Genomic DNA, 23,104 nt, shown 5'->3' with positions numbered 1-23,104 from the left:
TGAGGGAGGTGAGAAGTTCCCCACCTGAGGTTCTGGGAAAGAGCGCGTTAGGAGATAGTGTGATGAACATAAGAACTAGGAACAAGAGTAGTCCATACGGCCCCTCGAGCCTGCTCCACCATTCAATAAGATCATGGCTAATCTTCTACCTCAACTCCACTTTCCCGCCCGATCCCCATATCCCTTGATTCCCCGAGAGTCCAAAAATCTATCGATCTCGGTCTTGAATATGCTCAACGACTCAGCATTCACAGCCCTCTGGGGTAGAGAATTCCAAAGATTCACCACCCTCTGAGTGAAGAAATTTCTCCTCATCTCAGTCCAAAATGGCCGACCACTTATTCTCAGACTATGACCCCTGGTTCTAGACTCTCCAACCTCTCAGCATCTACCCTGTCAAGCCCTCTAAGAATGGGATACATTTCAATGTGATCACCTCTCATTCTTCTAAACCCCAGAAAATATAGGCCCATTCTACTCAATAAAGTCTTGATTTCAATGCAGTGAGGATGGAGGGAGAAGGAAGGTCAGGTAGGATGGCACGTTTAGAGCCTAGCGACTCTGGCTGCATTCATTTCAATACCGTGAAAGATTGGGTGACTGTCTGTGTGGAGTTTGCACATTCTCCCCGTGTTTGCGTGGGTTTTCTCCGGGTGCTCCGGTTTCCTCCCACAGTCCAAAGATGTGCGGGTTAGGTTGATTGGCTATGATAAATTGACCCTTAGTGTTAGGGGGATTAAATACATGGGGTTACGGGGATCGGGTGGGATATGTGTCGGTGCAGGCTCGATGGGCTGAAATGGCCTCTATCTGCATTGTGGGGTTTCTGTGATTCTGTGATGCATCACCACTGGCACACGACCCTGTACGATGTATATGTTACTGTTTAAAGCTGTAAGGAGAGCAGCTTGCTAGGTTTTGAATGTTCTAATGATTTATTTCTTCATCATTCACTATTTCAGTAATCATTTATTCCTGACACTGTAGTAGTTTTATGACTGTAATGTTAGGGATTGTTTCAGCATGTCTGTGTGACCTGGAAAACTAACTGGCCTAGGAAGAGTTGGTCATTTAGCCGGACCTGTCGACACTCCAAATAATCAGAGTTGAAATCTTCTTGTCTGTCTGTCAATATGAGTGGTAAGGAATGTGAGATTAATGTATGTATACTGCATCAACAGAAGTTAGTAATGGGGCCGTTCTCACAGGTGTGTGTCCACTATACAGCGCTTGCCGTCTAAAAGATTTCCTTCGCTCCCCTACAGATGCAATCAGCGCCACCAATCCGCGGGTCATTGACGATGCTCGAGCTCGAAAACTCTGCGCCGACCTCAAGCGCTGCATGTATTACGAGACATGTGCGACGTACGGACTCAACGTCGATCGAGTGTTTAATGAAGGTAACGGCTTTGTGCCTGGCACCAGTATTGAATCCGCCCATCACCCTCCGGAACCTCCCCCAAAGGGCATGGGGAAAGGGACGAAGCGAGCCGGCACAATGGGCCGAATGTGAAATTCGAATGATGGTACAAGTGGCCGTATTTCACACGTGAGATGATGTCTGTCTGCAAGCTGATTGGCTGTGAATGGCATCACAGCCGAGCCTGATCCAATCCTCACTCCAGGTCCATACGTCCACCTTTTTTCATTCATGGGATCTGGGCATCGCTGGCAAGGCCAGCATTTATTGCCCATCCCTAATAACACTTGAGAAGGTGGTGGTGGGCCGCCTTCTTGAGCCGCTGCAGTCCGTGAGGCGTTTTCCTAGCGGTTTTCCATATGGTACAACTGAGTGGCTTTCAAGGCCATTTCAGAGGGCAATTAAGAGTCAACCACATATAGGCCAGACCGGGTAAGGACGGTAGATTTCCTTCCCTTAAAGGACATTAGTGAAGCAGATGGGGTTTTACGACAATCCGGTAGATTCATGGTCACCATTACTGATACTAGCTTTTTTATTCCAGATTTATTTAATTAACTGAATTTAAATTCCCCAGCTGCCATGGTGAGATTTAAACTCATGTCTCCAAATTATTAGTCCAGACCTCTGGATTACTAGTCCAGTAACATAACCACGGTGCTACCGTACCCCAGTAATGGTCACTGAATAATGATCAGGGATGGAAACCCTGGCGAATTTATTTTTCTCCTCCCATTGTAGTGACCCGACTACCTCCCAGCTGAGATCAACTAACCCAGCCCTGGCCAGGACTAGCACCTGGGCACCTTCACTGTCTGTAGGGGTCGGATTCGGTGGCGTTACCGCAAGGGTGTCGGGAAAGCCTGCTTTTCGTGCCGTTGAGTTTCACAGCTCTCCGACGCTCCAATTGTCTGCCAGTGTTTTACAGCACACTGGCTCCATCAGACTGAGGTCTTTCACCAATTTGGTGGCAACCACGCCAGCAGCCATCGGCTGGCCGCTGTTTTATTCTTACCGCAGGCAGGCCGAACGCTGGGCTTCCATTGACTGCCCGTGAAGACCTTCCTCACCGCGGGTATAAAGTGGCAGCCAAAAAACTGTTGCCCCAGTGCTCCAAATTCATCGGCAGTATCAACGGGAAGGGGTTCCATCTGTAATATCTGGATATACAAAATAATGTAGGATGGTTTGTCAATGTTGGATCACAGGTCCTCGCACCCTGACCATAGCTCACACTGAATTGGAACAATTAAAAGTCCACTAACTGCCAGCCAAGCAGGGAGTCCTGTTGCACCTTCCCAAGAGATAACGGATGAAAGAAAGAAAAACTTGCATTTCTCCAGCGCCTTTCACGACCTCAGGACGTCCCAAAGCACTTTACAGCCAATGACGTACTTTTGAATATCCTAACTCGCACCGAGTCCCTTTCACCCATCACCCCTGTGCTCACTGACCTACACTGACTCACGGTCCGGCAACGCCCCGATTTTAAAATTCTCATTCTTGTGTTCAAATCCCTCCACAGCCTCCTCGCCCCTCTCTATCTCTGTAGCCGCCTCCAGCCCCCTACAACCCTCCCTATCTCTGTAACCTCCTCCAGCCCCTACAACCCTACCTATCTCTGTAACCTCCTCCAGCCCCCTACAACCCTCCCTATCTCTGTAACCTCCTCCAGCCCCTACAACCCTCCCTATCTCTGTAACCTCCTCCAGACCCCTACAGCCCTCCCTATCTCTGTAACCTCCTCCAGCCCCTACAACCCTCCCTATCTCTGTAACCACCTCCAGCCCCTACAACCCTCCCTATCTCTGTAACCTCCTCCAGCCCCTACAACCCTCACTATCTCTGTAACCTCCTCCAGCCCCTGCAACCCTCCCTATCTCTGTAACCTCCTCCAGCCCCTACAACCCTCCCTATCTCTGTAACCTCCTCCAGCCCCCTACAACCCTCCCTATTTCTGTAACCTCCTCCAGCCCCCTTAAACCCTCCCTATCTCTGTAACCTCCTCCAGCCCATACAACCCTCCCTATCTCTGTAACCTCCTCCAGCCCCTACAACCCTCCCTATCTCTGTAACCTCCTCCAGCCCCCTACAACCCTCCCTATCTCTGTAACCTCCTCCAGCCCCTACAAACCTCCCTATCTCTATAACCTCCTCCAGCCCCTACAACCCTCCCTATCTCTGTAACCTCCTCCAGCCCCCTACAACCCTCCCTATCTCTGTAACCTCCTCCAGCCCCTACAATCCTCCATATCTCTGTAACCTCCTCCAGCCCCCTACAACCCTCCCTATCTCTGTAACCTCCTCCAGCCCCCTACAACCATCCCTATCTCTGTAACCTCCTACAGCCCCCTACAACCCTCCCTATCTCTGTAACCTCCTCCAGCCCCCTACAGCCCTCCCTATCTCTGTAACCTCCTCCAGCCCCTACAACTCTCCCTATCTCTGTAACCTACTCCAGCCCCTACAACCCTCCCTATCTCTGTAACCTCCTCCAGCCTCTACAACCCTCCCTATCTCTGTAACCTCCTCCAGCCCCGACAACCCTCCTTATCTCTGTAACCTCCTCCAGCCCCCTACAACCCTCCCTATCTCTGTAACCTCCTGCAGCCCCTTACAACCCCCCCTATCTCTGTAACCTCCTCCAGCCCCCTACAACTCTCCCTATCTCTGTAACCTCCTCCAGCCCCCTATAACCCTCCCTATCTCTGTAACCTCCTCCAGCCCCCTACAACCCTCCCTATCTCTGTAACCTCCTCCAGCCCCATAACCCTCCCTATCTCTGTAACCTCCTCCAGCCCTGACAACCCTCCCTATCTCTGTAACCTCCTCCAGCCCCTACACCCCTCCCTATCTCTGTAACCTCCTCCAGCCCCCTACGACCCTCCCTAACTCTGTAACCTCCTCCAGCCCCTACAATCCTCCCTATCTCTGTAACCTCCTCCAGCCCCCTACACCCCTCCTTATCTCTGTAACCTCCTCCAGCCCCTACACCCCTACCTATCTCTGTAACCTCCTCCAGCCCCCTACAACCCTCCCTATCTCTGTAACCTCCTCCAACCCTACAACCCTCCCTATCTCTGTAACCTCCTCCAGCCCGTACAACCCTCCCTATTTCTGTAACCTCCTCCAGCCCCTACAACCCTCCCTATCTCTGTAACCTCCTCCAGCCCCTACAACCCTCCCTATTTCTGTAACCTTCTCCAGCCCCCTACAACCCTCCCTATCTCTGTAACCTCCTCCAGCCCCTACAACCCTCCCTATCTCTGTAACCTTCTCCAGCCCCTACAACCCTCCCTATCTCTGTAACCTCCTCCAGCCCCTACAACCCGCCCTATCTCTGTAACCTCCTCCAGCCCCTACAACCCTCCCTATCTCTGTGACTTTCTCTAGCCCCTACAACCCTCCCTATCTCTCTAACCTCCTCCAGCTCCTACAACCCTCCCTATCTCTGTAACCTCCTCCAGCCCCTACAACCCTCCCTATCTTTGTAACCTCCTCCAGCCCCTACAACCCTCCCTATCTCTGTAACCTCCTCCAGTCCCCTACAACCCTCCCTATCTTTGTAACCTCCTCCAGCCCCTACAACTCTCCCTATCTCTGTAACCTCCTCCAGCCCCCTACAACCCTCCCAATCTCTGTAACCTCCTCCAGCCCCTACAACCCTCCCTATATCTGTAACCTCCTCCAGCCCCCTACACCCCTCCCTATCTCTGTAACCTCCTCCAGCCCCTACAACCCTCCCTATCTCTGTAACCTCCTCCAGCCCCTACAACTTTCCTTATCTCTGTAACCTCCTCCAGCCCCTCCAACCCTCCCTATCTCTGTAACCTCCTCCAGCCCCTCCAACCCTCCCTATCTCTGTAACCTCCTCCAGCCCCCTACAACCCTCCCTATCTCTGTAACCTCCTCCAGCCCCTACAACCCTCCCTATCTCTGTAACTTTCTCCAGCCCACTACAACCCTCCCTATATCTGTAACCTCCTCCAGCCCCCTACAACCCTCCCTATCTCTGTAACCTCCTCCAGCCCCTACAACCCTCCCTATCTCTGTAACCTGCTCCAGCCCCTACAACCCTCCCTATCTCTGTAACCTCCTCCAGCCCCTACAACCCCTCCCTATCTCTGTAACGTCCTCCAGCCCCTACAACCCCTCCCTATCTCTGTAACCTCCTCCACCCCTACAACCCTCCCTATCTCTGTAACCTCCTCCAGTCCTACAACCCTCCCTATCTCTGTAACCTCCTCCAGCCCCTACAACCCTCCTTATCTCTGTAACCTCCTCCAGCCCTCAACAACCCTCCCTATCTCTGTAACCTCCTCCAGCCCCTACAACCCTCCCTATCTCTGTAACTTTCTCCAGCCCCCTTAAACCCCCCCTATCTCTGTAACCTCCTCCAGCCCCTACAACCCCTCCCTATCTGTGTAACCTCTTCCAGCCCCTACAACCCTCCCTATCTGTGTAAACTCCTCCAACCCCTACAACCCTCCCTATCTCTGTAACCTCCTCCAGCACCTACAACCCCTCCCTAGCTCTGTAACCTCCTCCAGCCCCTACAACCCTCCTTATCTCTGTAACCTCCTCCAGCCCTCTACAACCCTCCCTATCTCTGTAACCTCCTCCAGCCCCTACAACCCTCCCTATCTCTGTAACCTACTCCAGCCCCTACAACCCTCCCTACCTCTGTAACCTCCTCCAGTCCTACAACCCTCCCTATCTCTGTAACCTCCTCCAGCCCCTACAACCCTCCCTATCTCTGTAACCTCCTCCAGCCCCTACAACCCTCCCTATCTCTGTAACCTCCTCCTGCCCCTACAACCCTCCCTATCTCTGTAACCTACTTCAGCCCCTACAACCCTCCCTATCTCTGTAACCTCCTCCAGCCCCTACAACCTTCCCTATCTCTGTAACCTCCTCCTGCCCCTGCAACCCTCCCTATCTCTGTAACCTCCTCCAGCCCCCTACAACCCTCCCTATCTCTGTAACCTCCTCCAGCCCCCTACAACCCTCTCTATCTCTGTAACCTCCTTCAGCACGTACTACCCTCTCTATTTCTCTAACCTCCTCCAGTCCTACAACCCTCTGAGATATCTGCGCTCCTCCAATTCTGGCCCCTTGCGCATCCCCGATTTTAATTGTTCCACGATTGGTGGCCGTGCCTTCTGTTGCCTGGGCCCTAAGCTCTGGAATTCCCTGCCTAAACCTCCCCGCCTCGCTACCTCTCTCTCCTCCTTTAAGACGCTCCTTAAAACCTACCTCTTTGACCAAGCTTTTGGTCATCTGGCCTAATATCGCCCTATGTGACTCAGTGTCAAATTTTGTTTGATAACGCTCCTGTGAAGACCCTTGGGACGTTTTACTACATTAAAGGCGCTAGATAAATGCAAGTTGTTGTTGAAGTGCAGTCACCGTTGTAATGTAGGGAAAGCTGAGACAGTGGAATATCGATTTGGCCAATGGGTCTTTATTTGAGGAGAGAGTGGATTCACTACTCAGACAGGCTGTTGGCCGCGATTGTTCTGGTGTGCAACTGAAATGTAAATGAACGAGTGCAGTTTCAGCTTTTCCGATTCCTTTTTGAGCCGAGCGACTGCCGGCCTCCGCTAGCGGATCCTTGTTCTTGACGATCTGCAGTGTGCGGACAAATGCTAATAATAATGAGCTGAATCTTGGGCAGCTGAGCGGCTGTGACAGGAAATCTTCAGCCTAAGAGAAAGGGTGGAAACCGAGCGGCTTCGAAGAGGAAGGCTAAATACAGCAGCCACTGCGACTGCTCCAGAAACAGTGCAGCAAGCCAGCCGAGTGTGTGAACAAGCTGGTGCAGAAATGTCAGTGTATTTGGATATTAAGCCAGATCAGGTGTGAATGCTGGTAAGCTCTTTCAAGTTTCTGGGCAACGCGAGGTCGCAGCTCTGCATTAATTGCCGTCTTTCATTTCCCCTCCCAGAATGTATCTGTATTCTGAGCAATCTGTTTCGAAATCCTGGGGCAAGTTTGAATATCGATTCCTCCCGACCCCGACCGTTGCCCTTTGTGTCGTCAGGGAGTCGGGCACGGTGGAAGATCGCACGGGCCGCAAATCGGCCGCGCTAACCGCCATTCCCAAATTGCGCTCTCGTCGGACGAAGTTTTGCATCAGGAGAGCTGAATCGTAAAAATTCACTCCGCTCCCCATTGGAGGCATTTTTGGGGGGCTCAACACTGTGTCAACCTGTTTAAAGTAACGCCTCCACGAAAGTAGGAATTTCAGAGGAGTGTTTTAACTCTTTGTCCCACGGGGTAACTTTGGGGCCTCGGTGTGTCTTAAACTATCCGCAAGTGGTGTGGGAGGGAGTCCACGATAGAAGAATCAGACGCGGGCTCTGGATGGAGTGGGATTTGACGTAAGAAAACTACTAGGCACTCGGTCTAAGCGTTAAACAAAGCTTTAATCAACTGTTTTACAACATGGAGGTCTAGTTGTGTCCTTCACTAGTTCCTGTTAAGAATGTCCTGCGCAAGCTGGGCCCGTGCCCGAGTATTTATACTCTCCCTGGACAGCGCCACCCGCAGGCCGCTCAGTATTATTTCATAAGTCTTTCTTTCATGAATGACTGATTCATGTCAGGATTGATGGGCCGAATGGCCGTATCCCCCTCTGGATTTTCTCATGCCGATACTGCGGGGGGGGGGGGGGGGTTCTGTAATCGGTGCTGCCCTCACTATTTGGGAATTGTTGATGCTTTAAGTTTATCCCCCCCTCTTACTCTGTTTTGCATGATCTCAACTTTATTTTGGCTGCTTGACAGTCTTTAAACCGAAGTTTTCAAAACCGAATGTCTTTAAATTGTAAATGGTTTTTATCTACAGATGTTCTGTTTCCCCCCCCTCCCCCCACACCCAACCTATGGTGAGAATTTCAGAACAAATTGCACAAAACAGCTTTATTTTCAAAGTTCTTGCCTTGCAGTCGGCTGAAAATGATTCATGATAAGTTGAAATTTGCAGTGTGCACTAAATGCAACAGGAGAGAGCATCGACCCACAACAAGCGAGCCACAACCTTTTCGAGCAAGTGTAAGGAAAAGACACTCGGCTGATTTTAACAACTGAATTGGCTAATTAAAGGGGCAGCCTTCATAGGAAAATGTTGGGCAAACAAAAATTGTCATATACGATGCGATTGTATCAAAACACATTTAGTTTTAAGATTGTGTCTCACACACATGAAGTAATTGTGGTGATAAAGAAATGTTCCTTGTTCTAGCTGCTCGTCATCCTTAGTGACAGCCATTGGGATCCTTTAAGACGTTCTACCCGAGTGTGAGGCAGCCAGTGACAATGGCCTCCTGTTGTCTCATGACAGTTTGGCGAATTTATTTTTGTCCTTTCGTTTCAGGGCCCCCCTGTGCCTTGTCAGTGGGTTACAAAATGCAGCCTCTCGTCCAGCAGTTTTACAAGGAGAGGTTTTCACCTTTTATTTTTCTATTCAGTCACACAGAAGATCTCGGCGATTAAGAAACAGCAGCACCTTTTTGTCACGTCGTGCAAATCTCTGCCAAGCTCTCCGAGCCATTCTGCCGCCTCGACCCCGGTCTCTACCATTCACAGCAGCCAGGTGAGTGAGCCAGAGAAAGAAAGAAAGACTTGCATTTATATAGCGACCTCAGGATGTCCCAAAGTGCCTTAAAACCAAGGAAGTACTTTTTGAAGTGTAGTCACTGTTGTAATGTGGGAAACACAACAGCCAATTTGCGCACAGCAAGCTTCCACAAACAGCAGTGTGATAATGACCATATAATCTGCTTTTAATTATGTTGATTGAGGGATCAATATTGGCCAGGACACCAGGGAGAACCCTGCTCTTCTTCGAAATAGTGCCGTGGGATCTTTTACATCCACCTGAGAGAGCAGACGGGGTCTCAGTTTAACGTCTCATCCGAAAGACGGCACCGCCGACAGTGCGGCGCTCCCTCAGTACTGCCCCTCCGACAGTGCGGCGCTCCCTCAGTCTTGCCCCCTCCGACAGTACAGCGCTCCCTCAGTACTGCACCTCCGACAATGCGGCGCTCCCTCAGTACCGCCCCTCCGACAGTGCGGCGCTTCGTCAGTACTGCCCCTCCGACAGTGCGGCACTCCCTCAGTACTGCCCCTCCGACAGTGCGGCGCTTCGTCAGTACTGCCCCTCCGACAGTGCGGCGCTCCCTCAGTACTGCCCCTCCGACAGTGCGGCGCTCCCTCAGTGCTGCACTGGAGTGTCAGCCTGGATTTTTATGCTCAAGTCTCTGGAGTGGGACTTGAACCCACAACCTTCTGACTCAGAGGCGAGAGTGCTGCCCACTGAGCCACAGCTGACACTGAGGGCAGTGAACAATGAGCACAGGCAACAGGTGCTACGTTCTCCTTTCCAAACATTGAAAGATTTTGGTGTAGAATGTGCTGAGCCCATGATTGAGGGAGTGGGCAGGTGACTCACTCCCAGGCCTCTGCCAATACCCCCGATTAAACTGCCCTCTAGGGGCTGTGTGAAAGTGCTTGCTCCAACTTTTCTTCCCCTCTCTATGTCGGAACCCCCTGGCCTCTATTGGATGGCAGTGAAATGGGGACTGGTAATTCAGTGTGTGGGAGGTGAGTCAGGGACCCGCATCCCACCACTCCAATGTGCGGCACCACCACCCCTTTCAAAGTCAAGTCCGAACCTATTATCCAAAGACAATTCTTAGTCCTACCAAGCTGGGTTGGCTCAGCTTAGTATGTAGCTAGGGAAGACCCACAGACCAGATTCAATGTTCATGATATTGGACATGTTTTGTGTCTCTTAACTTTGGACAAACTCGCAATTAGCACCTTTGCTTCAGGCCAGTAATTAAAGTATGACACGATACCCGGCAAACCGAGCAGCTGTTCTGTTTGATGCGCTCAAGGGCTGAAACTAGACCTGTTTACTGTTTGTCATTAAGCATTAATAACAGCCTGTGTAGCTCTTTGCTGCTGTGGATCGATATATTGTACAATATGTACTTCAATCAATGAATGATCAGTGTGAGCCCTGGCAGATCAGTCCATGTCATTGCCTAGTGATGGCGCTGAAACAGTGTTTGCAGAATGGATTTTTTTTGGTCTGACGTACTGAGAATTCCACACGGATGGAGTTTCTCCAACCCCGATATGGAGTGCACAGTCTCTTCCAGTAGAGACACACCTCGCTCACCTAACCCCCTCGGACGATAAGCCCTTTGCGCCCCCCTGGAGGGGCTAACGGCAGGCGCAATGGAGCCGAATGTATCTCTTCCTATCGTCATCTTCAATCTACCAGCCAAATAACAACCACAGGTAGAGGGATATGCAAACATTCACTGAGGTGTCAGCAAAGCCTATCCGACTTGCCACAGGGGTGTCTCAATTTAATAAAGAGCCAAGCAAATTCTGGTCCCAAAGCGTGACCTGAATGAGTTCCTTTCAGGCACGAATGGGCTGCCCCTTATTTCTCACAATATGGATGGACAACGATCATTCTGTCCAAATATGTTTTTTTTTTAATAGTTTGCTGCACGCCTGGTGAATAAATGAGCAAACTCCTGTGCAGGTGCAAGGGGGTGGATCCCTCGTCACTAGCAGCCTCGTCCGAGAGTACAGAACCACCTCGTAAATAGAATTTCCATTGGAACGAGGGTTTTGCTGTATCTTCAAATCCCACTGTCACGTGGAAGAGCGTTCGGCAAGAATTTCATTGCTTAATCTTTCAGCTTTTGAAGTTGACTCCATTTTCAATCTGTTCCCTCCCCGCCCCGTATCTTTCGCAGGCAAGCAATGGTGGCAACATGAGTGATTATTCCTCTTCTCTTCCGTCCACTCCAAACATCAGTCACCGGGATCTGCGGTCTGATGTTTCCCAAGTTTCCGGGACCCCGGGTTCTGTCCGCAAACACTCGAAGAGACGTTCAAGCCTGTTCACTGTAAGTACTGGTCTGTTGGAGTCAGTGAGCATTGTAGAGGAATGTTTGAGAAGCAGGTCAAGATTTTCAAGAGGTGTTTTCCACAGTGGGGAGCGGTACTGGGCTAGTAATCCAGAGGCCTGGACTAATGATCTGGAGACGTGAGTTCAAATCCCACCACGGCAGCTGGGGAATTTTAATTCGGCTAATTAAATAAATCTGGAATAAAAAGCTAATATCAGAAACTGCCGGATTGTCGTAAAAACCCATCTGGTTCACTAATGTCCTTTAGGGAAGGAAATCTACTGTCCTTACCCGGTCTGGCCTATATGTGACTCCAGACCCACAGCAATGTGGTTGACTCTTAGCTGCCCTCTGCGGTTCAAGAAGGCGGCTCACCACCACCTTCTCGAGGGTGATTAGGGATGGGCACTAAATGCCGGCCTTGCCAGCGATGCCCACATCCCATGAACAAAGTTTGTTAGCACTTGTTTTAGCACGCTTACTTGATGTGACGTGCCTGATTGTCAGTTGGTTCAGGTGCACTTGGGATTTGAGGCTGAGCAGTGTTGTATTTGTGAGGAATGTTTAGGAAAGCTCTCAGTGGAGTGAAAATCCTGCCAGCTTCAGCGCTCGGTGATTAAATGCACCATGTGATGCGATGCTGAGCCCCAGGAAGAGTTCCCTGATCTAATCAGGGTGAGGTGCGCTACAATCGGCCTCCTTGGTTTGGAGAACAGGATTCCCATTCCTGACAGCTCTCTGATAGCCCCTGCTGGTCTTTTGTGATTAATAGTTCTGGATGTTTCTAGAATAAGCCTGCACAGAGCGGGATTAAACGGAGTGGACTTGAACAGAGTGCTTTGTTTGGGAATTTGGAAAGAGTGGGAATCTGGAGAAGGGATGGAGTTTTGCTTTTTGCCGACACTACTTGTAGTGCTTTGTGTTACAGGTAGATATTTAATTTCAGTACCCTTAACTTAATCCAGATCAAGTAGTCAAGAAACTACAGTGTAAACTGAGTTACCTAATTACAAGTTTAATTAAATAAAACAAGGTCCTATAGGGATGGCAGTGCAGGCGGTGTGCCACAACTGCAGCATGTGGGAGTTTGTGGAGAGCACTGTGATCCCGGACAACCACGTTTGCAGTAAGTGCCTGCATCTTGAGGAACTTCAGCTCAGAGTGTTTGAGCTGGAGTCTGAGGTGCAGACATTGCGGGGCATCAGGGATGGGCAGAGTTACCTGGACACTTTGATCCAGGAGGCAGTCACACCCCTTGGGTTAGGTAGTGGTACAGGTCTGGTTAGTGGTCAGGGACAGAAGGGTGTGACTGCAACTCAGGCAGGTAAGAGGACCCCAGGTGCAGTGCTGGAGGAGCCTCAGCCTTTGCCCTTGTCCAACAGGTATGAGGTTCTTGCTGCCTGTGTGGATGAGGGAAAAGCCTGCCGGATGGATGAGCAAGCTGACCATGGCACCATGGTGCAGGAGACCATTCAATTGGGGGGAGTAAAAGGGAATGTAGTTGTGGTAGGGGACAGTATAGTCAGGGGGATAGATACTGTTCTCTGCAGCCATGACGAGAGTTCTAAAGGTTCTGTTGCCTATCGGTGCCAGGATCAAAGACATCTGGAGAAAAACTTGGAGTGGGAGGGGGAGGATCCAGTTGTCGTGGTCCACATAGGAACCAATGACATAGGTAGAACTAGGAATGAGGTTCTGCTGAGGGAGTTTGAGGAGCTAGGATCCAAATTAAAAAGCAGAACCTCAAAGGTTATAGGGCGAATAATTGAGTTGCGCCCCCTTTGGGGCACTAACTTCGCCGGGGCACTGCTTTTAGCGCCCCGGAAAAATTAGCGCCCCCGTGACTGAAATTGAGTAGTGGTGCCCCAAGAGGGAAACGGGGCGCTACTGGAAGCACCCCGCCTCCCTCTTGGGGCGCTGCGAGGGAATATCTTAAAGGGGAGGGACCTTGCGCAGCGCGACCCGGGGCCCAGCTGGGACCCCGGGGATCAGAGTGCCGGCAAAAGAGACCGGCACTCGAGAAGTGCCGGGCTCATGGAGCGCAGCCGGTACTCCGCCGGGGGGGGCGGGTAAGGAGGCCGGGGACGGGAGCGCAGGCAGGTGCTGGCAGGCGGCCAGCAACAAAAATGGCCGCCCGGCACCTCGCCATTAAATAGTGCCGCCCCGGCCGCAAGTAGGCCCCCCTGACCCCATTGGACATAGCGTCCAGCAGTAAGTCAGGGGGTGCTCCCGAAGATTGTGGCCGTGGCGCGAGCGGGTGCTGCGGACGGCGATGACGCCATCGCTGACAACGCAGCACCGCGGGGCGCTTACGGTTACCGCCGCCGCTAACCTCCTGCTGAATTTCGCAGGAGGCGTTGGCGGTGCCGCGCCCGGGCACTAGTTGCTTTGCGCCCCGTTAGCACCCTCTTAGGGCGCTAACAGGAGGCGCAAAGCAACCAAATTTTTCCCCCATAATCTCTGGATTGTTACCTGAGCTACGCACAGAATTTCATAGGGACAAACAGATTAGAGGTTTAAATGCGTGGCTCAAATAGTGGTGTGGGAGGAAGGGGTTTGAGTTTATGGGGCACTGGCACCTGTATTGGGGAAAGAGGGAGCTGTTCCGTTGGCGAACCGAATAACTAGGGCAGTAGTCAGGGCTTTAAACTAATGAAGGCGGTGGGAGGTGGGAGGATTCAGGAAAGAGTCAATTTAAAAGCAGCGAGAGAAATGTCAAGGCTCCAGAGCAGAGTAGAGTTTTGGGTATAACTAAGCAGAGTGGGTCAGGAAGGGACAGAGAGAGTAACAAAGGTAATAAGGCATCAGTGGCTAAGGTGACATCAGGGGAAAATAGAAATAAGTCAAAGCTAGAGGCACAATATCTGAATGCGCGAAGCATTCGCAACAAAATAGATGAATTAATAGCGCAGATAGAAATTAACAGGTTTGATCTAATAGCCATAACAGAGACATGGTTGCAATGTGGCCAAGGTTGGGAACTAAATATTCCAGGATACTTAACTTTTAGAAGAGATAGGCAAAATGGAAAAGGAGGAGGGGTAGCCCTGATAATAAAGGATGGGATAAAGACAGTAGAGAGAAAGAATCTTAGCTCTGAAAATCAAGAAGTAGAATCAATTTGGGTGGAGCTAAGAAACAGCAAGGGGCAGAAAACATTGGTGGGAGTTGTTTATAGGCCCCCAAACAGTCGTTGTAATGTAGGGCAGAGTATAAATCAGGAAATTAGAGGTACATGTAACAAGGGTAATACAGTAATCATGGGGGACTTTAATCTACATATAGACTGGGCAAACCAAATTTGCAGCAATCGTGTGGAGGATGAATGCATGGAATGTCTGCAAGATAGTTTTCTAGATCAGTATGTTGAGGAACCAACTAGGGAACAGGCTATTTTAGATCTAGTATTGTGCAACGAGAAAGGGTTCATTAATAACCTTGTAGTAAAGGGGCCTTTAGGGAAGAGTGACCATAATATGATAGAATTTTATATTGAGTTTGAAAGTTATTTAGTTAAATCCGAAACTAGGATCTTAAATCTAAACAAAGCAAACTATGTAGGTGTGAGGGGCGAGTTGGCTAAGGTAGATTGGGAAACTACATTAAAAGGTATGACGGTAGACAAGCAATGGCTAGCATTTAAAGAATTAATACATAATTTGCAAAAAATATACGTTCCTTTAAGGCACAAAAACTCCACCGCAAAAGTGGTCCAACCGTGGCTAACAAGAGAAGTTAAAGATAGTATTAGATCAAAGGAAGAGGCTTATAATGTTGTCAAAAAGAGTAGTAAGCCTGAGGATTAGGAGGATTTTAGAATTCAGCAAAGGAGGACCAAGAAATTGATAAAGAAAGGGAAAATAGAATATGAGAGTAAACTAGCGAGAGACATAAAAACAGACTGTAAAAGCTTCTATAGGTATGTAAAAAGGAAAAGATCAACGAAAGTAAATGTGGGTCCCTTACAGGCTGAGACAGGAGAAATTATAATGGGGAATAAGGAAATGGCAGAAAAATTAAACAAATACTTTGTGTCTGTCTTCACGGAAGATGACACAAAAAACTTCCCGGAAATAGTGGAGAACCAAGGGTCTAGCGAGAATGAGGAACTGAAAGAATTAGCATCAGTAAAAAAAAATAGTACTGGAGAAATTAATGGGACTGAAAGCCGATAAATCCCCTGGATCTGATGGCCTACATCCTAGGGGTTTGAAAGAGGTGGCTATAGAGATAGTGGATGCATTGGTTGTCATTTTCCAAAATTCCATAGATTCTAGAACGGTTCCCGTGGATTGGAAGATAGCAAATGTAACCCCACTATTTAAGAAAGGAGGGAGAGAGAAAACGGGGAACTACAGACCAGTTAGCCTGACATCGGTAGTAGAGAAAATGCTAGAATCTATTATTAAGGACGTGGTAACAGGGCACTTAGAAAATAATAATTGGATTGGGCAGAGTCCCGCCATCCCGCCATACCAGGAATCAATCTCGTGAACCTTCGTTGCACTCCCTCTATGGCAAGTATAGAGGGAGTACAATGAAGGTTCACCAGACTGGTTCCTGGGATGGGGGGATTGTCCTATGAGGAGAGATTGAGTAGACTAGGCCTATAGTCTCTAGAGTTTAGAAGAGTGAGAGGTGATCTCATTGAAACATACAAAATTCTTACAGGGCTTGACAGGGTAGATGCAGGGAGGATGTTTCCCCTGGCTGGGGAGTCTAGAACCAGGGGTCACAGTCTCAGAATAAGGGGTCGGCCATTTAGGACTGAGATGAGGAGAAATTTCTTCACTCAGAGGGTGGTGAATCTTTGGAATTCTCTACCCCAGAGGGCTGTGGAGGCTCAGTTGTTGAGTATATTCAAGACAGAGATCGATAGATTTTTGGATATTAAGGGAATCAAGGAATATGGGGATAGTGCAGGAAAATGGAGATGAGGTCGAAGACCAGCCATGATCTTATTAATGGCGGAGCAGGCTCGAGGGGCCGAATGGCCGACTCCTGCTCCTATTTCTTTTGTTCTTACCGCCTGATCCCCATATCCCTTGATTCCCCTAGTATCCAAAAATCTATCGATCTCTGTCTTAAATATACTCAATGACTGAGCCTCCACAGCCCTCTGGGGTAGAGAATTCCAAAGATAAAGGGCTGGATTTTGTCAATGGGGACGTGATGGAGGCGGGACTCCCACGTTTTGGGTTGTAGTCCCGCCTCCATCGATTTGTGGCCAACCCCCGTGATTTTCCCTTGATTGACCTTGTTGAGCCCGCCCAGCGGGCTCAGCAGGCCAATTAAGGGACACCTGGTTACTGGTGACGTCAGGGATTGACATTTCATCTGTCAAGAGCTTTTGACAGATGAAATATCAGCGTTTGACAGCTCTGTGAAGCTGACAAACACTGACAATCTGACTTCTAACTTGAGTCCTTCTCCACCGACTCAGTTAGAAATGTCTCCGGAGCAGAAAGCAGAGGCTGCAACTTTTGGCAGCTCCCGGCCATTCTGCTTTCTGTGCCGGTGAGATGAGGGACTCCCGAGACCTGAAGGAAGGAAGCCTGCATTAGTAAGTAAAGGTAAGTAAAACTTATTTAAACATTTTACACACACCAAACGCACTTACCTCTGCACTCATGCACCCATCACTCACCTGAACACCGGACATCTCGAACCCTCCAAGCCCTTCAGCCCGACGGGCCGCCTCGCTAACTTGGCGTGGTTTGGAGCCGTCGGGAAGCCCACACTTCAGGGCTAAAAATAGGGATTCGGCCAAAAACTGCCTGTTAACTACCTGTTAACAGGCAGTTAATTGGCACTAATCTCCTTCCCGCCTCGGGGAGGCGGCTCCCAGCACAGGTCGGGTACCCGCCTCCTGTGAAACTGGCATGGAGGCAGGTTGGGGGTGGGTTTCTGCAATTTTAACACCCCACACGCCTCCATTCCCGCCTCCACAGCCCTGGGAAATTCGAGCCCAAAGTGTTAAGTGCAGCTTTCTCTAAAAGCTGAGACTGGATATGCAACTGGTGTTAGATGAGCAATGAACAGGGAGAGAGGAGACTAGCTGGAGCTCATTATGCTAATCTATTAATTAGTTCACTCATTCTTGGTACATGATACCACATGGCAGGCTGTAGCTTGGGGGCCTGATTTCCTCCATGTGGTAAATTAATCTCAAGCTATGTTAGCTAACACAGGGAAGGACTGGAGGGGGAATCGGCAGGAGAGCCACCCTGTCCCCAGGGAAGTCCTGCCCTAGGGGCAGTTCTGGTGAGGCCTAGGAGCAGATTCTTTACCCTCTGGGGACGCGACCAAAGATGTGTGGAGACCCAAGTAGGAAGAAAAGGAGAAATATGGTTGACTATAGGCTGCTACATGAATGATCTTTCTGGAAGTGTATAGTTTCATGTAATAAAGTAATATAATAAACTGCTACTGTGTTGATCTCAGTGCAATGCTACACAGAAGTGCCCCCTTCCTAGCTCAGGGACATTAAGGCCGAATTTAGTCCCCATAGCATAGAATCATAGAGGTTTATGGCACAGAAGGAGGCCATTTGGCCCATCGTGTCTGTACCGGCCGGAAAAAAGTATCATTCCCGACTGAGATTAGTCAATTCCGCACTGACTGGAGATCGAACCTGGGACTGTTCTGATCAATCAACACTGCATAGGCTTACCTATTAGGCCATCGGAGGAAAGTAATTTGATTAATGCATAGTTAATGAGTTACCTGGGCAAAGTCATTCTTTAATATTAAAAAAGACACATGGTATAGCCAACATGGTTAAGATTTTGGATAATGTCCACGTTGGCGCCGTTCAGTTGACCCTGTCCTGTGGAGCTCACTGGCCCAGTTGTACATCCCATTACCAATGGACGGAAAAACGCTTGATCGACTTGTTTCTTGGGCTCTTCGACAGGACATCACACTGCCAATAGGGATCAGTACACCTGGTTTATGTGGTTTGTTTAATGCGAGCATTTTGCTCGCCTTGCGGGGGGGCTTCCCTATTTCAAGCGCTTTGCGGTATTACGATGCCAAACTATCAAAGTGCATTAACTAATCCAGTGGAATCCTGACAAGTGCTTTAGCCACGGAGCCAAGAGATTTTATGCTTCGGTTCAGATCGTGTGTGAATCAGAATTTCCATAACCTGTGGATTAGTACAGCCAATTCTCAGATCTTTGTACTGCAGACTACTTAGTCATTCAGTATGAACATGAGATATTTAACAAAGAGGAATATTTACAATTCTAGAATATGCTGCTTTCTCTCTCTTTCTGTCTCTCCCTCTGTCTCACTCTCTTTCCCTCTTTCCCTCTTCCTCTGTGTCTCTCTCTCTCTTTCTGTCTCTCCCTCTGTCTCACACTCTTTCCCTCTCCCTCTGTGTGTGTCTCTCTCTTTCTGTCTCTCCCTCTGTCTCACTCTCTTTCCCTCTCTCTCTCTCTCTCTCCCTCTCTGTCTCTCTCTCTCTCTCTCTCCCTCTGTCTCACTCTCTTTCCCTCTCTCACTCTCCCTCTGTGTCTCTCTCTCTCTTTCTGTCTCTCCCTCTGTCTCACTCTCTTTCCCTCTTTCCCTCTCTCTCTTCCTCTGTGTCGCTCTCTCTCTTTCTGTCTCTCCCTCTGTCTCACTCTCTTTCCCCCTCTCTCTCCCTCTGTGTCTCTCTCTCTCTCTCGCTCCCTCTGTCTCACTCTCTTTCCCTCTCTCACTCTCCCTCTGTGTCTCTCTCTCTCTTTCTGTCTCTCCCTCTGTCTCACTCTCTTTCCATTTCTCTCTCTCTCTCTCTCTGACTTTCTTTCTCTGTCTCTCTCCCTCCCTATCTTTCCCTCTCCCTCTCTCTTTCTGTCTGTCTGCCCCTCTCTTACCTGCTGGGATTTATATATCTGCGTAGGACATCACGCCTCAGACAAAACATCATGATTGGCTCAAATATCATATTTGAGATGAGTAAGCAGTCTGGAAATGTTATCAATCAGCAACAACCACGAAACAAACCAATCACCACTTTGATTTACGAAATAGCTGGGAAACAGCTACCAATCATCAACCAACCGAAAAGCAACCAATCTCTTTTTTACAAATTGGTCTGAGCAATCATTTTGATTTGTGAGCATAAATAACATATCTAATAAAAATGAACTTAGAAAAACAAATAATTCATACCAAAATGACTAAACCTGTCCATACAGTTGTCTCCACAGTGATGAAATTCCATGGAGCAGTGTTTTCTTTCAGAGGCCTGTCCCTCGCTCAGGGCCTTGAGTTTCAGTGCGTCCCCTGACCTTCAGTTGCTGACCTGGGTTGGGCTAGCCAGTCCCCCCCTCCCTTAAAATTGGCTCCCAGGGTGCATGTTTTTTTTGCCAGCTTCACTCAGTGAGTGATGGAGGACCGCCTGTTTTGATATTTCCAACGACGATATGGCACTTGGCTGAGTGGGCTCTGAGTTGGAAAAGGGAAGAAAGGGATTGACAGACATTTGAACTACAGGAAACTCTCAATTTACCGGCACCTAAATAACCGGAAATCTCTGTTAACCGGCAAAATTCAGGAGTAGGTTCAGGTAAGTTTTACTTCATATTAGTGGCCGTTCCTGGATCTGTGGCCGTGTAACTGGGGTTCGTGCACTTGTTGCTAAGCAACAGGGACGCTTGGTCTGTGGCCGGAGTTCCTGCACATGTTGCTAAGCAACAGGGAAGCCTGGATTTGTTGCTGTGTACGGAGCTCTCATACCTTTTAACTATATCTCTCTGTAATACGGACTTTTTGATAAACCGGCACCACGCCGGTCCCGTTGGTGCCGGATAATAAAGAGTTTCCTGTACAAGGGAGTCGAGGGGTGTGGGGAGAGAGCGGGAAAGTAGTGTTGAGGCCAAGATCAGATCAGCCATGATCTTATTGAATGGCGGAGCAGGCTTGAGGGGCCGATTGGCCGACTCCTGCTCCTATTTCTTATAAATAATGTACAGGTAGATGGTCATGGGCTGCAATCCACTCCGAGCCTCCTATTCCAGATTGTAGCCTGAGTTATTATTAAATAGTGAGTTCTGAGGTGGGCTTACGGCCTCACCAGCTTCCTCTGTATTGAGAGCAACAACAACTTGCAGTTATATAGCACCTTTAAAGTCATGAAATGTCTCCAGGCGCTTCACAAGTAGGCATTAGGCAAAAGGGCGCGGAGCCAGGAAGGAGACTGAAAACTTGGTCAAAGAAATGGGTTTTGGGCAGTTTTTTTTTTAAGAGGTGGAGAAGTTTAGGGAGGGAGTCCCAGAGAGTGGGACCAAGTCCAGTGAATTCCCTGCCACCAATGGCATGTACAGAAAATGTCCGAGATGTGGATCGTTCTGGAGGGGTTGTAGAGCTGGAGGAAGTTGGAGAGCTAGGGTAGGGTGAGGCCATGGATGGATTTGAAGATCAGAATGAGGATTTTAAATATAATTCATTGGTGTATGGGGAGCTAATGTTGGTCAACCAGGAAAGGGGTGATAGTGGAGGGGGACTTGGTGCTGGACAGGATACACGTGGTAGAGTTTTCAACAAGTTGGAGTTTATGAAGGACAGGAGGCCAGAAAGCAGACCATTGAATAGTTGAGTCTGGAGATAACAAAGGATGTTGCAAATGTTGCGTCTGCTTTGGTTATTCTCTTGGATCCAGCGGTGCTGGTTACTCCCATAAGTGATCCCCACATCTTTCTTTGAGGAGTACAGTGGTGTTCCCCAGGGGTCGGTACTAGGACCACTGCTTTTCTTGATATATATTAATGACTTAGACTTGGGTGTACAGGGCACTATTTCAACATTTGCGGATGACACAAAACTTGGAAGTACCCTGTATAGTGAACGGTGAGGAGGATAAGGATAGACTTCAAGAGGACATAGACAGGCTGGTGGAATGGGCGGACACGGGGCAGATGAAGTTTAACGCAGAAAAGTGCGAAGTGATACATTTTGGTAGGAAGAACAAGGAGAGGCAATATAAACTAAAGTGAGCGCAGGAACAGAGAGACCTGGGGGTATATGTGCACAAATCATTGAAGGTGGCAGGGCAGGTTGAGAAAGCAGTTAAAAAAGCTTACGGGATCCTGGGCTTCTTGAATAGAGGTATAGAGTACAAAAGCGTGGAAATGATGATGAACCTGTATACAACACTGGTTTGGCCACAGCTGGAGTATTGTATCCAATTCTGGGCACCGCACTTTAGGAAGGATGTGAAGGGTTTAGAGAGGGTGCAGAAAAGATTTACAAGAATGGTTCCAGGGATGAGGGACTTCAGTGATGCGGATAGACTGGAGAGGCTGGGGTTGTTCTCCTTAGAGCAGAGGAGGTTTGATAGAGGTGTTCAAAATCATTCGGGGTCTAGACAGAGTAGATAGAGAGAAGCTGTTCCCATTGGCGGAAGGGTCGAGAACCAGAGGACACAGATTTAAGGTGATTGGCAGAAGAACCAAAGGCGACATGAGGAAAAACTTTTTTACGCAGCAAGTGGTTAAGATCCTGAACGCACTGCCTGAAAGGGCGGTGGAGGCAGACTCAATCGTGGCTTTCAAAAGGGAATTGGATAAGTACCTGAAGAAAAGAAATTGCAGGGCTACGGGGAAAGGGCGGGGGAGTGGGACTAGCTGAAGTGCTCTTGCAGAGACGGTCTCAACGGGCCGAATGGCCTCCATCTGTGCTGTAACCATTCTATGAGTGTGGCAGGACTGTTCAAAATGTAATCATGTGATAAAGTAACTGGCGGGCGGTGCATAACATTAGGACCCTCGTGTGATCCGAACTGGATATTGTGCCTTTCAGACACCTGCCCTTATGTGCACTTCTCCAGTCTTTCAGTAGCCACATTCAAAACGCTTTTTAGTGGGGACAGGGCCAGATATAAATCATGAAGCTGCTTTCTGTTACTGACTTTGGCTCGAGCTGTTCCAGTGCTGAGGAGAGCAGCGGCTGGACTGGAGAGAATCGAATCGAGAGTTTCAGGAGGAATGGGTACGGAGCCGGGAGGCTGAGAAACTCATTTCACTGAACCTGTCAGCAATCTAAGGGTTAACTGCCTGTTTTTCTACCTTTTTAAAAATTAATTCTGCTGACTTGATTGATAAAGAATTCAGAGCTAGTTCGTCAGTTGAAAGGCCTTTTCGGAGAATTGCTGGCCAGCCATTCAGAATCAGCGGTTTCCCCTGTGAAAAATGGGACAAATATGATTTGTATTCGTGGGACGCTGGCAAAATGAGCTATTGGTCGCGATTTTTCAACCCTGTAGCTGGAAAGCCGAATATATTGTGAAACCTTCGCTTACTTTGAGAGACGAGCTGGACCTCACCAGGAGGGCAGGACACCGCAGTGTTTGTGAAGGATGTCAGGGAAACGGTCACGGTAGTGCAATACTACAATAGTGGCGCCAATGTATGCAGGAGTACAGTGGCTTTTCAGACTTGCTGATGGACAGTGGGGCTCGTGTGTTTATATTTGTCCTCACTATGGTCTGGCCTGATTCAGCTGCTAACTCTGCCTTCCCACAGGGAGGCCTCAGCAGTACATTTATTCCAATAACCGCCATCACAGTAACGACCCCAAGGTATTTCGTCCTAGGCAGAGGGAGTGTTAATGAGAGCAGGCCCTTCAAACAAAGAATGAAAGACTTGCATTTCTATAGCGCCTTTCACGACTACCGGACGTCCCAAAGCGTTTTACAGCCAATGAAGTACTATTTGAAGTGTAGTCACTGTTGTACTGTAGGAAACGTGGCAGCCAATTTG

The 23,104-nt window shown here is 49.1% G+C and overlaps 1 protein-coding gene across 3 annotated transcripts in view; it reads left to right on the top strand.

Moving 5' to 3' along the window:
• Window positions 1-23,104, top strand: part of LOC147097098 (arf-GAP with GTPase, ANK repeat and PH domain-containing protein 1-like) — a 189,577-nt gene that overhangs the window by 131,291 nt on the left and 35,182 nt on the right. For all 3 annotated transcript variants that reach the window (XM_085972930.1, XM_085972929.1, XM_085972928.1), the window contains exons 6-8: window positions 1,266-1,400; window positions 8,892-9,016; window positions 11,202-11,354. In XM_085972930.1, the coding sequence (XP_085829056.1) occupies window positions 1,266-1,400; window positions 8,892-9,016; window positions 11,202-11,354 (413 nt within the window). The remainder of the gene's footprint in view (window positions 1-1,265; window positions 1,401-8,891; window positions 9,017-11,201; window positions 11,355-23,104) is intronic.

The sequence above is a fragment of the Somniosus microcephalus genome, chromosome 33, assembly GCF_052327205.1.
Source record: "Somniosus microcephalus isolate GS21.2 chromosome 33, FLI_Smic_1.0, whole genome shotgun sequence".
NCBI lineage: Eukaryota > Metazoa > Chordata > Chondrichthyes > Squaliformes > Somniosidae > Somniosus > Somniosus microcephalus.
This window is presented reverse-complemented; position numbering and strand designations above follow the sequence as displayed.